The 17,446-nt window shown below is 43.3% G+C and overlaps 1 protein-coding gene across 2 annotated transcripts in view; it reads right to left on the bottom strand.

Annotated features, from left to right (window-relative positions):
* LOC139540373 (protein TASOR 2-like) overlaps positions 1-17,446 on the bottom strand; it is a 31,046-nt gene that overhangs the window by 919 nt on the left and 12,681 nt on the right. Inside the window, exons 8-21 of one of the 2 annotated variants that reach the window (XM_071344159.1) lie at positions 17,424-17,440; positions 17,162-17,261; positions 16,847-16,941; positions 12,334-12,437; positions 12,085-12,157; positions 11,919-11,990; positions 8,804-11,776; positions 7,374-8,199; positions 5,379-5,859; positions 1,421-5,272; positions 1,091-1,216; positions 799-952; positions 448-553; positions 115-296 (exon numbers count right to left, since the gene is read on the bottom strand). In XM_071344159.1, coding sequence (XP_071200260.1) covers positions 115-296; positions 448-553; positions 799-952; positions 1,091-1,216; positions 1,421-5,272; positions 5,379-5,859; positions 7,374-8,199; positions 8,804-11,776; positions 11,919-11,990; positions 12,085-12,157; positions 12,334-12,437; positions 16,847-16,941; positions 17,162-17,261; positions 17,424-17,440 — 9,161 coding nt within the window. The remainder of the gene's footprint in view (positions 1-114; positions 297-447; positions 554-798; positions 953-1,090; positions 1,217-1,420; positions 5,273-5,378; positions 5,860-7,373; positions 8,200-8,803; positions 11,777-11,918; positions 11,991-12,084; positions 12,158-12,333; positions 12,438-16,846; positions 16,942-17,161; positions 17,262-17,423; positions 17,441-17,446) is intronic. The other variant, XM_071344160.1, reaches the window with a different exon arrangement.

Genomic DNA, 17,446 nt, shown 5'->3' with positions numbered 1-17,446 from the left:
CAAAAATTAAAATTATGTTACAGGTCCTACTAATTACCCGCAATCAACCCCAAAATACTATAAACTTAGCTAATCTTAACGAATGCAGTATAGGGAAAAAGTCTGATCTCTCACCAGTTATAAATACAGGTAGACGAGCTGATACATTCTGGACCTGCAGCCGGACTAGACAGTGGAGGTAGTTGGGTCGTGTCCTTGAAATGACGTCACATTCATGGTAGGGTAAGACCTCCACCATTCCAGCCTCCTGGCAGATGTCCATGAAGCTCTTTTTACCCTGTGCCTCAGCACTAGACCTGTAGAGGGAGGAATGATCAGTTCTGGCAGTTAGTTTGAATCTTAGTTTCCTTGAATTACAAAAATGACTCTGGCCTGGATTCAAACAAACACAGTGTGTTTTATTATCTGCACTGTGTTGAACATTTACAAGCGCAAGAATAAGCTTACCGTGCGTTCTCTTTCAGTTTCCGGCTGTCTTTGTAGTGCAAGAGCCATTTCCACTTCCCCTTTTTACTCAGCCCCTCCAGGAAACCAGACATTTTCTTAATGTTGCCTGGAAGAAAGAAAGAGACATTGAGTAACTCACACACATCTATGCAATGTGGGAGGGGACATCACAGCCTGGCCCCAGATCTGTTTCATGCCAAACATCGGCCACAGCAGTTGGCAAGATGACACAAACTGATCTGGGACCAGGCTAGGGACATCCTAGTTGCTTATAGAGATTGACAGTTGTGGAAACATAATGAAATGTAACAAATGCACTTTGGTCTCTTGCAAATAGTGAAGTGTCCATACTGAGACTGAGTGTGTCCAGTGCTGCTCCCTCAAACACCACAAAACCGCCTTTGCTGAAGAGTTCTTGGTGGGTCAGGTTCACAATGTCATCAGGACGGTCAATACCAGCAAACAACACATTCTGAGACTTCTTCAATTCAAGCAAGTGAGGGACCTGAGGGTGAAACAGAAATCTCAAAATGACGACAATGTAATACAACGGAAACCGATTCAGAAGGCTGGATTTCGAACCTGGATTGCTTATTCTTTTCCAGGAGTTTGAGATACTTTTATAAGTCTACAACAGTCTTACCTCACAAATGTGTTCAGCAATATCTTCGTTCCTCAAGATAATGTATAGAGGGGATGAGGGACTATCCTTTCCAAGGCAGAATTGAGACTGTTCTACTGTTATGTGTCCCTCTGCTTCTAACAGCTCCTACAAAAATAACAAGCTTGTTTTTAAACATGGTGCAAGAATGAACTTTGGCTTTCATTGTTGTACAGCTTATGGTACGGTTTCGTACCCTGGTCCCAGATCTGTTTGCGCTGCATAGGCCATGGTCATTTGCCACTGACCATAGAAGTTGGCAAGACAGCACAAACTGATCTAGGACCAGTCTAACATTTATGTTCATCTTACCTTTGTCTCGTTGAAGAATGGGTCGTCTGATGTCACCAGTATGTAGAACCTGAACTTGTTCTTACATGACTGTTTCACAACAGAGTTCAGATTATCATGCAGGCTGTCATACATGTCCTTCTTCATCTGACCACAGAACTCTTTGTCTTTGCTTGGGGCTCGAGACTTTGGCAAACTGTTTCTCTTTGCTTCTTCTCTCTTGAGTCTCTCGGTTCTGTGTGGGTACTTTCTGCCTGCACAGACCTCAGTCATCATGGCATGGTACGCCTCGAAACTTTCCGCAACCAGGTCTGAAACTTTGACATGCGTCATCTCACTGCCCTTTGTATAGGAGAGTTTTTGAAGATGCTGTGGCATATCTCTGTCTGTTTCTTCAGCCATACCCTTCCTTTCAGGCATATCTATTTTTAACTTCTGCCCTGCGAGTGAAGGTAGTCCCTCCCAGTGTTCTTCCGAGCTTTCCTGTTCCTGCAGGTTGGAAAAGTGCACTGTCACAGCCGGGCTACAGGAGGAAGCTCGCTCTTCTACATTTGACCTGTGGTGTCTTGCTCGGTTGTACCTGCTGCTGCTACTCTTCCTTTTACGTTTTAGCATCTGGTTCATTCTCTCTGAGAAGATGAGGGTCTCCAGATCCACAGACGACTGAGTGAGGTCAGATTCGTCAGCGTTATGTGTATCATCCCACCTCTTGGAGAAGTCCAGAAATCTGCTCGAGCCCTGTCTGTTTGAGTTCGGAACTGTCCGTGTGTGCATGCTTGTTGAAGGTTTCAGAACGGGATAGTTTTCATAGGTGATTCTGTTTCCTTTGTGATCCAAAACTGTAACTAGGCATGGCTTTGCAAATGAGGAAACTTCCTTGTGCTCATCGTCCAAATCAATTTGGCTTTTGGAGGTGTTCCCACTCCTCTCTGACCTACAATACTTTAACCAGTCCTGTTTGTTCTCTTCCATACGGGTAAATATTTTGTCTGATTCTTCAGACTGGAAGGTGACTGAAGAAGAAGAAGAGGAAGTGCCTTGCTTGCTGAAGTCCAAAACATCATCAAATTCCCCTTTATCCCATTGCTGATACTGGCGTAAAGAGTTGATGAAGTCAAGTTTTGTTTTATTCAACTGGGATGTATTACTTGCGTGTTGGTCATCTGATATCCAATTTGTCTCTAGACTAGATTCAATGTTGTCTTGCTCTATGGCAGGCTCCTCACTTTCATCCATAACATTATCTTGCAAACTTGCAATCTGTCTCCTCATTTCGGTGACATATGGTGTGTTATACGGGTGAGAATCAGTGTTTGAGTGGACAGGGGCAGCGGTTTGTTTGCTTTTGAGAACATCTGAAGACATAGGGTCAATATTCGTTTGTCCTTCTTTCCAGCTGTACTCTCCTCTGCTGCCTTCACTCTTGGAGAGATTCACAGCCATGGCAAGTTGTTGGCTGTATGGATGGGGCTCAGTAAAGTTGTGCCCTGAAAGGTTCTGAGAAGCTGCTGTAGGTCCACTTACTCCTGGGATACTCTGACGGATGGACTGTATGATAATCTCTGTTGAGGCAGGACACAAGTTAGTGTCTCCTTCCAAAGCGATTTCACTCAAGTCCCGAGTTAATGTTCTTTCTGTTGTTTCATTGGACAGGACCTCAAGGTGGATTGATGGCACAGAGAATGCTGCTTTCTGTGTTAAGGTCCTATGGGTTTTGGGATAGGAGTCAGGGAACCTATGCAGTGAATCGTGACTTGAAAGAGCATACAGGTCTTGTTCAGCAGGGGCAAGTCGCATATTTGAATAAGGATTGTAATCGTTTTTTACCTTTGAAGAAGTATAGGGAGTGTTGAGAGGTGTGCTAGTGGCAATTGGCTTCTTGCGGGGTTCAGTCAATAATTGAGAGAACTGATTACCAATGGCTTCCAGATGATTTGGTTTGCTATTGTTGTTGCTGGATTTACGCAACATATTCTCTGCAGAACTAGGGCTGCTACCAAGACTTGGTTCATGTGGTTCACGATAAGCCTTTTCATTTTCAATAAGAGCAAAACCACTATTGAGGTTGGGACTGTTGGTGTCTTTCGAATCAGGCAAAAAAACAGTCTCCGGTGTGTGATGGTCATAAGACAATTCCGTAACGAAAGGTGGCTCATCTTGTGTAGGTGTTGGGCATCTGCCGAGGGGTTTGCTGACCCCACCGGCATCGCAGATAACCAAGCAGCCACTGTCGATGTCAGGAATCGGGATGTAACCATCGTCCACGATAGGGGTTGGGCATCTACTGACAGATTCAGTTCCCTTTGAAGCTTTTCTAAACATTGCACCTGAAAACAAATTATCCCTATGACACAAGTGAGTGTCGTGCACCTCGGTGTGCATGATATCCTTGCTATCCTTCTCTACTCCAATGAATGGTAATTCTACTCCAATAAATGGTATTTCTATCTGAGCACGCACTCTCTCTGGTGTCTGACTGTGTGAATGTAGAACATCTGTGTGTGCGATTTCTTCCCTGGGAATTCCTACTCCAATGAGTGGTATTTCTACCTGGCCTGTCAGTACTTCTGATGTCTCTTCTTGAGAATGCTGGGGCCCTTGTGTGTCGATATCAGATTTACTCTGACCCGGCATCGATACCTGTTCCTGATCTTTAGAATCGCTAATCCCATTGAAATCAGTCTCAACTACTGTTGTTTTAGCCTCTCCTGAAACATCCTTGGACTGAATGGGCGTGTCGAACTCACCGACACAAGGCGTGTTCTCACCACATAGTGGAAATACTCTCGTGGTCAGTACCTCATCTTTCGATTTAATCTCACCCTGCATCTCTAGCAGTACTCTAGTAGTGCCAACAGAAACCTCCCCAACCTGCTCCATTGGTTGTACCTCACCGGGGGAAGCATTTCTATCGTTCACCGCAGTGGGTTCTTCGTCTATATACAGCTTGCTATACAGTTTCACAGGTAGTATGGAATCATTTCCACCATGCACCACCGATGGTGTATCTTTTTGGGAATCATTTTCATTATGTGATATCTCTGGTGGTGTTTCAGCCACCGAATTATTCCCACCACATACTGCAGGTGCTGCTTTATCGCCCGACTCTTTTTCATAATTCACCGCTGGTAGTGCCTCATCTCTAGTATCATTCCCTTCCTGTAATGCAGTTTGCACCTCATTTTTGGAGTTCCCATCATCCCGTGACACACCGTTGGGAATCTTTTCATCATGCATTGCTTTGAGTGCTGTACCAATGGAATCATTCCCAGCAGCTTGTGCATTGCTTTCCTTGTTTGTGGTGTCTTTCCCAACATGCACTGCTTCTGGTTTTGCTGCTTCAACAGAATCCTTTACGCTATGATATGCTTTGTGCGTTTTTGACTCACTGCCATCACAGATGGCAACGTAAGACCCATCTCTGGGTTCACTTGCTTTACGCTCAACTCTGTCAGCCATATTGGTAACGTCACCATCCCCCAGCACCTCTGTGCATGACATTGTTTTGACTGAATCGTTATCTTTAACTTGTTGCGCCTCATCAACATCTTTAGATTCCATGGTTTTAAGGCTTGCTGTGTTTTGTTCTCCATCGTGGCTCTTCTCTTCCTTTTGGATTTCCTTTTTGGCTTTGCCCTCCAAACCCCGGGCAATTCTTTGAGTCTCCAGGACCTTTTCTTGATTAATGTACACACTTGCTGCCTGTTCACACAAGAGAATGTACGATCCATCACTTTCCAAAGTCCTTCTGTTAGGGGACACATCATTTTGGAGGGTACCATTGCCGTCATTCTCATGGTTGTTAGTTTCATCATCATCATCCAGTTCACTCGCTTTGTCTGACGTCATGCTGTCCACACGGTCTCTGTAAACCTGTAGAGAAAAGAGACAAGCAAAATAAACAATTGTGTATTCTGTCAACAAAATATTGATTGGAAAACATTTGTGCTTTACATATATAATACATTTATTTTCTAACCTTTAACTCAAGATCTGTACTTTGTTTGTGAAAAGAGATGATTTCCTTGTGGAGTCCACTTTCTGGTTGGCATACTGGAGGATTTTTAAAATCTGTTCTTTGCTTGGACTCAGGGGAATCCTTTGTGTCTACAGTGAAATCTAACACAGTCGATGTTGTTTTCACTGAAAGGTCCAATACCTCAGGTTCCAAGCTTAATGGTTGTGATTCTTTTTTACCCACATTACTAAGGTCCAAAACTTCAGGTTCTGGGATCCTGGAAAGGGCAATATAAGCAGGGGAACTTGTCTTGGTCTCAGATGTAACCTGGGCTTGTACCATTCCATGATCCACTTCTGTAGAATCTTTTTCCTCCATACATAGAAGACTTGGGTCTGCCTGGAAGAACCTAGCAGTGGACCTGCTGTAGAAAAGACCTATCCACATGTGGATGATGAGCTGAACCTGTTCGTTTGTGTCCTCAATGTTGAAATCCCATGGGCTGTACAGAGAGAGGGTGCAGAGGGTTGAAGGAAAGGGACACAGAGAAATCAAAATCCAGTCAAACAATTAGTCTGTGGAGTAATATAGAATAAGCTTTCTGTCTCTAGCAAGCTCTTCACTTATGCATCTAGTAGTTAGAAGAAAATTTTAACATAAAAAACTAAAAACATTTTTATTTACACTGAGCAAAATTATAAGTGCAACATGTAGTGTTGGTCCCATGTTTCATGAGCTGAAATAAAAGACCCCAGAAATGTTCCTTGCGCACAAAAAGCTTCTCTCAAATAATTTGCACAAATTTGTTTACATCCTTGTTGGTGAGCATTCCTACTTTGCCAAGATAATCCATCTACCTGACAGGTGTCGCATATCTAGAAGCTGATTAAACAGCATGATAATTACACAAGTGCACCTTGTGCTGGGGACAATAAAAGGTCACTAAAATGTGCAGCTTTGTCACACAACACAATGATACAGATGTCTCAAGTTTTTAGGAAGCGTGCAATTGGCATGCTGACTGCAGGAATGTCCACCAAAGCTGTTGCCAGATAATTTCATGTTAATTTCTCTACCATTAACCGCCTCCAATGTCATTTTAGAGAATTTGGTAGTATGTTCAACCAGCCTCGGACCACTGTCAGAAACCGTCTCAGGGAAGCTCATCTGCGTGCTCATCGTCCTCACCAGGGTCTTCCTGACTGCAGTTCGGCATCATAACCGACTTCAGTGAGCAAATGCTCACCTCCGATGGCCACTGGCACGCTGGAGAAGTGTGAACTTCACGGATGAATAGATGGCAGATAGCATGTACGGTGTCGTGTGGGTGATCTGTTTCCTGATGTGTGAACACAGTGCCCCATGGTGGTGGGGTTATGGTATGGGCAGGCATAAGCTACGGACAATGAACACAATTGAATTTTATCGATGGCAATTTGAATGCACAGAGATCCTGAGGCCCATTGTCGTGCTATTCACCTGCCTCCATCACCTCGTTTCAGCATGATAATGCACAGCCCCATGTTGCAAGGATCTGTACACAATTCCTGGAAGCTGAAAAGAACCCTGTTTTTCCATGGCCTGCATACTCACCAGACATGTCACCCATTGAACATGTTTGGGATGCTCTGGATCGACGTGTATGACAGCGTGTTTCAGTTCCCGCCAATATCCAGCAATTTGGCACAAACATTGAAGAGGAGTGGGACAGTATTCCACAGGCCACAATCAACAGCCTGATCAACTATATGTGAAGGAGATGTCGCGCTGCATGAGGCAAATGGTGGTCACACCAGATACTGAATGGTGTTCTGATCCATGCCCCTACCCCTTTTAAGGTATCTGTCACCAACAGATTCATATCTGTATTCCCAGTCATGTGAAATCCATAGATTAGGGCCTAATGAATTTATTTAAAATTGACTGATTTCTTTATATGAAGTGTAACTCTTTGAAATTGTTGCATGTTGCGTTTATATTTTTGTTCAGTGTAAATTACAAATTCTAAGTACATACCCATGTAGGGCTCTAATAACGGTTTTATCCATAGGGTCGTTGGTAAACTTGCTGTCTGAATTAAAGTCATAGTTTTCCTGCCACAGCCTTGTCACTTGAACTGAGCTGTCTTTTTCGATGAACCGCCGTAACCGACGGAACCTCCGCCTGCGCCCAATTCCTTTGCTCATGGATTCTGGAGCCACCCCGGGTTCCTCCCCGAGTTCCTTCCTGTTCTGGTCCTGCTCCTGACACAGGAAGGCCCGTAGTGCTTGAGTTCCGTCACCATAGACCATATCCTTGCGATGCGGCTGAAGTCCCTCCGAAATGGGGACTTGGAGGGTTGAACCTGACAAACCCAATAGTAGAGAGGAGGATGGCGGCAGTGAGTAAGAATGCTCTTGTGAGACTAACACAACCCGCTCCCCACTCCCCACCACCAGCCCCTTGGGTGACGGAGACTGAGGGGGAAGTTTAAGCCTAGCAACAGAAGGGTGCTTCAGCAGTGCATGAAGGACAGACTCTGGTTCACCATCTGACTCATGAGGAGAGCCGCCATCTTTGACACTGTTGTCACTTATAACCAAACTTGGACAGCATTCCTGTTGCTGAAGAGCCAGGTGGTCCAGTACTTTGTCGTTACTGGTACTGAGGGCCAAATCGGCCAATAGGGTCAGAGCATCTGCTGGTGGGCATGATGCATCACTGGCGTCTTTCTTCACTGTGCGAGGCCTACCCCTACTGACAACACGCCTGACATCAGGGTTAAGTGTCAGTAGTTGGGAGGATATAGGCTGTGCTACTTTCTCTTTTTCAAAAGAAGCTGGTGTGTGATAGTGCAACCACCCTGTAGAAACAAAAGAGAACAGAGAAAAGAGACAGAAGAAACAGTATGAAAACAAAAAACACGGAGTAGCGTATAGTGATAATTAATATTTGGACATTTGCATTGTCGTACGGCAGTCAGTCGCCTGCATGCAAATCTCCTCGCCAAAATTGAACCAAATTGTTTTATGATTTGTATTAGATTGAATTGGGGGACAGTAGCACGACACACAGCAAGACAAAGCAGAGGCAACGGAGGTGGCAAGAGGCTAGCCTGGTCCAAGATCAGTTTGTGCTGTCTTGTCAACTACAGCACAAACAGACCTGGGACCAGAATAGCAAAAAGCTATTAACATATTACTTCATAGTGTTGCTTTGCAGTTCAGATAGAAAAAGAGATATAGAAACGGAATCATCAGGAATTCAAGACAAAGGGATTATTTTAACATTTCAGCATATTTCCACAGTCAGCACATATTAACTGCAATCACAACTCAATTATCAAGATGACAAATATCTAATTAAGTGTGTGGTTTAGGAGAACAAAATAAAATCAATCTGCATGTTTTGTTATTTGCATGACGTGAGGTTGACAACAGCTACATGACTTCTCAAGAGGAACTTACATTTTTTCCTTATGGAGTCTGCAGGCTTGCATTTCATTTTCAATGGGCTCCCCCGACCCGTTAAGGTTATTGTTGCTGAAGGGGGGCTAGGCAAAGCCTCAGACATTTGGTCAGATGTGGCTTGTGGAGTAACCAGGTCCAGTCTGCTCTGAATGTCTTTCTTCAATGGAATATCACTTTTTTCTGGAGATTTGGGTGCATTATTATGCAACTCCCTAGGAGTCAAGCCTAATGCTAGTGCAAACTTTGGGTCTAGGCCAAATGTCTGTTCCTTTGCAACTTCAGCAGCACCTCTGGTTCTGTCCGGGGTATCTTTGCAGGAATTACTCAAATTAACACTTTCCATTTTATCCATGCCAGCATCGGCCTTGCTTTTCTTGTCCAATGGTAACATTTGATCTTCTGAAACAGGTTTGAGAGGTGTTTTCCTCTTTCCCCTTCTTGAAAAAACTGTCTTTAGTTTACTGAGGGATATTGCAACAAATTGACAATTCTTTTTGTGTTTTTCTAAGGAAGGAAAATCCATGTCTTTGTTCTGGACCAGTTCTGAGGGTTTCTGAGAGGCCATCTTGTCTACATCAGCCATTTTGACCTCTGGCGGATGGTCTTTACTGTCTGAACTCCATATGTGTGAATCTTTGTTTTCACCTGACTTTATCAACTCTAGGCCAGGTTCATCTCCTGTCTCTATGGGTTGGGGTACTTTGATACAAGCTTCAACCATCATCTCATCAGCACATTGTTTGTGATCTATCACTTTCCCCATAACTTTCAAAGATTCTATATCCTTGGCGATAACTTCTGAACCATGAGGGACAAAGATTCTACCGCATTCGGAGATGATCGCCTTCAAGTCCCACCGATCTGTCTTCTTTTTCAATGGGTGGCCGTCATGATTTAGATCCATACTTTCCTTACTTTTGAATGGGTAAAAGTTAATTGAATCCTTGCTTTCCTTCTTCTTTTTCAAAGGCAGATCTTGGATCAAATTCATCACTTCCCTCTGCATTTTCGTTGGGTGAGCCTGGGTTACATCCATCCTTTCCTTCTTTTTCAATGGGGGATCTAGGGTCAAATTCATCAGTTCCCTCTGCATTTTCAATGGACGAACCTGGGTTACATCCATCCTTTCCTTCTTTTTCAATGGGGGATCTAGGGTCAAATTCATCAGTTCCCTCTGCATTTTCAATGGACGAACCTGGGTTACATCCATCCTTTCCTTCTTTTTCCATGGGTTAAGTTGAACTAAATCTGTCATTTCCTTCCTCTTTTTCAATGAGTAGACTTTACTTGAATCCAAACATCCCTTCTCAGTTTCTTCCTCTTCAAAGTCAGCTGCTGAAGACCTCAAGACCCGTTTACCCAACCCGCTAAATCTACGCCGTTTCCTTGGCCGTTTCCTCCAATCTGATGTAGAGAAGTTATTGACCTCATTGGCCTTGCCACGTTGCCCATTGAGAGCACTTCCACCCCTCTCCTGTACTTTGGCTGGTGGCAAACTGGAGGAGTTCTTTGTGATCGACTCTGTATTGATCAAGCCAAAGTTCTCATTATGAGGTACAACGGTTGCAGTTCCTTCAGTGGCAGTGATGACTAGCACTGTTGGGAGGTCACCTGATGCAGGTGAGGTTGAAACCTCTGTCACCTCTGTGGCCTTGGTCATCACTGTCATACCGGCTATTGCAAAAACCTTTGCCGACACTGCAAGCTGGGAAAGATCACATGGAACCTTCTCTTGCACCTCCTTAGGCAAATCCCCCCCTTTATCCTCTACTCCTGTCTCTACTGCTTTAATGTTGGGCTTGGTTGCCAGGGCCGGCCCAGGTTTCTTCAATTCCTCTTCAGAGACTGCAGGCTGTGAAAGACCGGAGGGCATATCCTTTTGCACCTCTTTCAGGTGCAAGTTTGTCCCTTCATTCGTTACTCCCACCTCAGGTGCTTTACAGTCTGCCTTACCCAACACTGCTGGGCCAGCTTTCCTCAAGTCTTCTGCAGAGACTGCAGGCTGTGAAAGATCAGAAAGCATATCCTCTTCCACCTCCTTTTGCCTATCCACTTGGACTTCCTCTGGGTTCAAATGTGTCCCTTCATCCTCTACTCCTACCCCTGGTACGGCCTTGTTCTTCCCAGAATCATCTGCCAACACAACAGGCTGGGAAAGATCATAGGGAAGCTCATTCTGCACCTCTTTTGGAATCAAAGTTGTCCCTGGTGCATTACTGTCAGCCTTCTTCAAGACAGGTTTCCAAAAGTTCCCTGCTGGGACCGCAGGCTTGCTAAGATCAGAGGGCACTTCCTCCTGCACCTCCTTGGGTTGCACATGTTGCACCTTGTCTTGCACCTCCTTTGAAGGCAAGTTCTTCTCTTCCTCTACTCTTTTATTTGGTGCATTACTGTCTGCCTTGGTCATACCAGGTTTGTCAAAGTCCTCTGTAGATACTGCCGGTGCATTACTTATGTATGTGGCTGTGTCAGCTGTGTCTCCTGGTGACTGTCCCCCTGACTGCTCCTCTTCTGGGCCACCCAGACTAGCAGGAGTCATGGGGGGGCCTTCTGGAGATGACAGACAGTAGTAGACGTCATCATCTGGCTCATCCCCTCGCTCCTCTCGTCCAGCCGCCAGAAGCTCCGTGGCCCTGGATACAGAGAGCTCGAAGGAGCCCGGCTGGTGAAAGTAAGACTTGAGACATTTCCATCCCATTTCAGTCCACTTTGGGCTGGAGTAGAGATATTTGAGGGCGTCAGGAACATCAAACTGATCTGGGAAGATGCTGGCTTCCCTAGATGGACTGATAGTAAGCCCAGGGTGGACGAGGGCAGCGTAGCTCTGGATATGCTGCTCTAGTAAACCACGTAGCTCCCCACTCTGTTCAGGGAGGCACTTTTCCACCTCTGTCTCTGCGTAGTTCAGTGCAGGCACCACCTGGAGGACCTCTGGTGAGAGGGAGGGCTTCTTCGAGCAGATCTTGGTGTCTGTGGTAATAACAAATGACATTATGTAAGGATAAATTACACACACACACACACACACACACACACACACACACACACACACACACACACACACACACACACACACACACACACACACACACACACACACACACACACTAACCTCGCTGTATAGCTCTGGAATCCGGAAACACAAACATCCCCTGCAATACCTCTGGCTTATTGGACCCAGCATCTGAAATTTACAATTATAATGTAATGTTAGATATTTAGCTTCTATCTATAATATATTTAAATGCAATATGTTGCATATACAGGTTTTGTCTTACCTTCATATGTGAGGAAGTGAGATGAATGTAACAGTATAAGGAAACCACTATCATTCAGTTGTATTGCGAGGGCCTGTTGGTAAGAAAAATATTTATTAGAATCAAGGTCTGACAACACAACAATGAACTGCATTCAGAGGGGTTGGGTTAAATGCGGAAGACACATTTCAGTTTAGGTGTCCACCTTTCCCTTTCCATTCCGGTCTTCCAATAACCTGTCAGCCGACTTTAAGAACAATGAACGCTCACCAGGTCTTTCTCCTTGAGCTCCTGTGTAAGCTGAGAGAGAGAGGTGTCCTCAGCCTCACTGGGTGCCAGCTCATACAGACTGCAACCCATTCCTTCCAGAGAAACTGAAAAACCGAACAATTCAATATCATTAAATTATTTAAAAAAACAAAAAAATAAAGCTCTGTAAAGCTCACACAGCTGGATAAATAATCAGATAAACAACACATAAAAATGTCCTTGGGTAGGGTTGCAAAGCTACTGATAATTTATCAAAGTTACAGGAATCTTCTGTAATTTTCATAATTAACTGAAGATCTATCGTAACTTTGGCGATTTATAGTTGAATAACTTAAAAATATATATATTCGTAGATTATGTATATATATTTTTTTTTTTTGATCTGTGTCTATATATTAGAGAAAATAGCCTAATTAATGAAAAAAGCATCTAATCAAATCAAATGTTATTTGTCACATGCGCCGAATACAACAGGTATAACCTTACCGTGAAATTCTTAAAGCCCTTAACTCTATTTATTGAACTGCATTGTTGGTTAAGAAAAGATTTACTAAATAAACTAAAGTAAAAAATTAAATAAAGTCGACACAACAGGCTGGGAAAAAAATATTAGATTATAAAACATGAGCTGGCGCACACCCAGAGTAATAGTTTGTGTGGAGGTGCTGATTAACGGCGAATAAACTATAAACTATCAAAATAAAAAAAGTCGCACACCCCATGTATAAACTCCCAGCAATTGAATGGGTATTTACCAACGTTTCGGCACAGTGATGCCGAAACGTTGGTAAATACACATTAAATTGCTGGGGGATTATACATGGAGTGTGCAACTTTTTTTATTTTGATAGTTTATGGGGAATTTTTTTTTTTTAAATGAAGTCAAAAAGTAACAAGAATATTACACAACAATAATGAGGCTATATAAAGGGGGTACTGGTACCGAGTCAATGTGCGGGGGTACAGGTTAGTCGAGGTAATTTGTAAAGTGACTATGCGTAGATAATAAACAGCAAGTTACAGCAGTGTAAAAACATATGGGGGCGAGGGGGTGGTGTCAATGTAAATAGTCTTGGTTGCCATTTGATTAATTGTTCAGCAGTCTTATGGCCTGGGGGTAGAAGCTGTTAAGGAGCCTTTTGGTCCTAGACTTGGCACTCCGGTACCGCTTGCCGTGCGGTAGCAGAGAGAACAGTCCATGACTTGGGTGACTGGAGTCTTTGACATCTTTTTGGGCCTTCCTCTGACACCACCTAGTATATAGGTCCTGGATGTCAGGAAGCTTGGCTCCAGTGATGTACTGGGTCGTACGCACTACCCTCTGTAGCGCCTTATGGTCAGATGCCAAGCAGTTGCCATACCAGGCAGTGATGCAACCAGTCAGGATGCTCTCGATGGTGCAGCTATAGAAATTTTTGAGGATCTGTGGACCCATGCCAAATCTTTTCAGTCTCCTGAGGGGGAAAAGGTGTTGTCGTGCCCTCTTCACAACTTTCTTGATGTGTTTGGACTTGCAATGAAGGTCTACAGTAGCCTCATGTTGTCCACCCAATCAAAAGGATCAGAGATTGAATCTAGAACTGAAAGCATAAACTACAGCTAGCTAGCACTGCAGTGCATAAAATGTGGTGAGTAGTTGACTCCAAGAGAGAGAAAAACAATAGTTGAACAGTTTTCAACAAATTAATTTATTCAAAAATGAAGAAGCAAGAGAGAGTGTGTCATCTTTTTTCAGTTTCACTTAACTGTTACTTAGCTAGCAAATGCAGCTGGCTAGTTTAGTTATTCAAACACCCGGCTCAAATAGAGGGATGCTATGTTAGCTAGCTGGCTATGACTAACCAACACAACACTGGAACTCTTCCAAGTCAAGGTAAGCTTCTGTTTTTATTAATTTATTGCTACCGGGGCCCGTCGGTCTAACTGCTTACTGACTATACACTGTAACGTTACTGTATGGTTGTAGCGAGTTTACTAACGCATTAGTTCTATTAGCTATGTCGACTAGGACGTTACTTTAGCTAATATGGTGACAACGATGTAGGCTGTGTGTAGCGGTTTGGACAGGTTTACAGCTGATGTATTGTTCAAGTCCACAAACGAAGGTAAAAGGTGAGAGGAGGAGAGTGCATAGAGGCTAAAATGAATACAACGTGACTGCTAGGTATGAAAGTGAACTGTGTTTATGCGTGATCTGGGGTGTATTCATTCTGCCCGACTCTGCTGAAAAACGTTTCTTAAACGGAAGCAAACAAAACAGGGATAAAAATTGTCCAATAGAAACTCTCGTTTGCAACTGTTGGACTAATGATTACACCCTAGATAAGCTAGATGCAGGCAAGAGTGTGCAAAGTGGTATTGAATGTGTCACTGTCTGTCCATGTGTCACTGTCTGTCATTTAAAAATTTTCTCTGAACCTGTGTACACCTACATTGTAAACTTTTATTCATAGGCTGTAGCACCCCATGATGGGTGTAGGGAAAATTAGAGTATCATGTAGTAGCCTAAACCTATCTGAAAAAATATCATCATGAACGGCACTGACTGGGATATTATATATATTTTTGACTAGAGGAAAGAGTGCCTCCTACTGGCCCTCCAACACCACTTCCAGCACCATCTGGTCTCCCATCCAGGGACCAACCAGGACCAATCCTGCTTCGCTTCAGAGGTAAGCCAGCAGTGGGATGCAGGGTAATATGTTGCTGGCTTAAAGTTTAAGTTTAATGCCAAAACATTGATAACATACATATTGACATAGTTAAATAAATCAATAAAAATAGAAAGGATATTTCATGCTGAAACCCTCATATTAAACATCAATGGTATTCACTAAATTGATGGTTTAAACACTGAACAAAAATATCAACGCAACAAGTAAAGTGTTTGTTTCATGAACTGACATAAAAGATCCCAGAAATGTTCCATAAGCACAAAAAGCTTATTTATTTCAAATGTGGTGCACAAATTTGTTTACATCCCTGTAGTAAGCATTTCTCATTTGCCAAGATAATCCATCCACCTGACAGGTGTGGCATATCAAGAAGCTGATTAAACAGCATGATCATTACACAGGTGCACCTTGTGCGAGGGACAATAAAAGGCCACTCTAAAATGTGCAGTTTTGTCACACAACACAAGTTGAGGGAGAGTACAATTGGCACGCTGACTGCAGGAATGTCCACCAGAGCTGTTGCCAGAGAATTGAATGTTAATTTCTCTAGTATGTAGTTTTTGAGAATTTGGCAGTACGTCCAACCGGCCTCACAACCGCAGACCACGTGTATGGCGTCATGTAGGCGAGCGGTTTGCTGATGTTAACGTTGTGAAAAGAGTGCCCCATGGTGGCGGTGGGGTTATGGTATGGGCAGGCATAAGCTACGGACAATGAACACAATTGCATTTTATTGATGGTAATTTGAATGCACAGAGATACCATGACGAAATCACCTCGTTTCAGCATGATAATGCACAGCCCCATGTCGCAAGGATCTGTACACAATTCCTGGAAGCTGAAAATGTCCCAGTTCTTCCATGGCCTGTATACTCAGACATATCACCCATTGAACATGTTTGGGATGCTTTCGATCTAAACTCAGCAAAAAAAGAAACGGCCCTTTTTCAGGACCATGTCTTTCAAAGATAATTCGTAAAAATCCAAATATCTTCACAAATCTTAATGGTAAAGGGTTTAAACACTGTTTCCAATGCTTGTTCAGTGAACCATAAACAATTAATGAACATGCACCTGTGGAACGGTCGTTAAGACACTAACAGATAGACGGTAGGCAATTAAGGTCACAGTTATGAAAACTTAGGACACTAAAGAGGCCTTTCTACTGACTCTGAAAAACACCATAAGAAAGATGCCCAGGGTCCCTGCTCATCTGCGTGAACGTGCCTTAGGCATGCTGCAAGGAGGCATGAGGACTGCAGATGTGGCAGGGCAATAAATTGCAATGTCCGACGAGCGTTACACATACACCAGACACTGACTGGTTCTGATCCACACCCCTACCTTTTTTAAAGATATCTGTGACCAACAGATGCATATCTGTATTCCCAGTCATGTGAAATCCATAGATGAGGGCCTAATGAATTTTTCAATTGACTGAATTCCTTATATGAACTGTAACTCAGTAAAATCGTTGCATGTTGCGTTTATATTGTTGTTCAGTATATTTAGGATAATGTTTTACAGCTCTGTCATTTCATTTAATTATTTAATATATTTTACATGTGATAAGGCCACACAGAGGGCCAGATTACAAACACCTGTGATAATCTGAAGTATCCAAAAGAGCCACTTGATGTCTTGTGATAAATAAGATAAAACCTTTGAAAGATATGAAAATTCTGGTCGTTTTCAGTAATATACCCTCCCTTTGCAACCCTAGTCCTGGGAAAGGTTGTTTGTGGTGACACTGCTCAAGCAAAATGCTATCACAACGAAACCACTTTTGAGTAGCCGACATTTACATTCGTAAACACATGGAACATATGTAAACGTACCTTCACCGATGAAGCAGGTTTCAAATATAGCCTTTGGTAATTTCTGCCTCAGATCTGACATTTTAATGGCTCCGTCAACTGCCATTACTGTTGGACTGAAATCAAACAAAATGACATTCTCAGGTTATGTTACCACATGAAAACAGGGAGTTAAACTTGTTTTTTGTTTTGTTGCCTACTGTCTTGCTATGGTGTGCCCTACTAAACACAACCCACATCAAGTAAATTGGAGAGATATTTATAAGATACTGTATTTATAAGTCATAGCATAGGGAGAGACCGTGCACCTTCACACTAGGGTTGCATTGAACTTACAGTTTAGCTGGAATCAGGGGTCCAGTGCTGGACTTCAGACCCACATGGTAGACCTGGGAGCTGATTTGGAGCTGACCCCTCCAGGGATAGTAGTGAAACACTGTAATAATATTTCAATTTTAGCAGACAATGTTATCCAGAGCAACTTAATGCATTCAGTTAAAGTAGGAATGCACTGTACTGTAGTAGTAATGATATGCCATTGAACGGCGCCATAAAATTATCCAGACGCACCTTTGTAACAGTTTGATTCATTACTTACCTGTTTTTTCTTCCTCACTGCAA

This window comes from Salvelinus alpinus, chromosome 15, assembly GCF_045679555.1.
Source record: "Salvelinus alpinus chromosome 15, SLU_Salpinus.1, whole genome shotgun sequence".
Taxonomy (NCBI): domain Eukaryota; kingdom Metazoa; phylum Chordata; class Actinopteri; order Salmoniformes; family Salmonidae; genus Salvelinus; species Salvelinus alpinus.
This window is presented reverse-complemented; position numbering and strand designations above follow the sequence as displayed.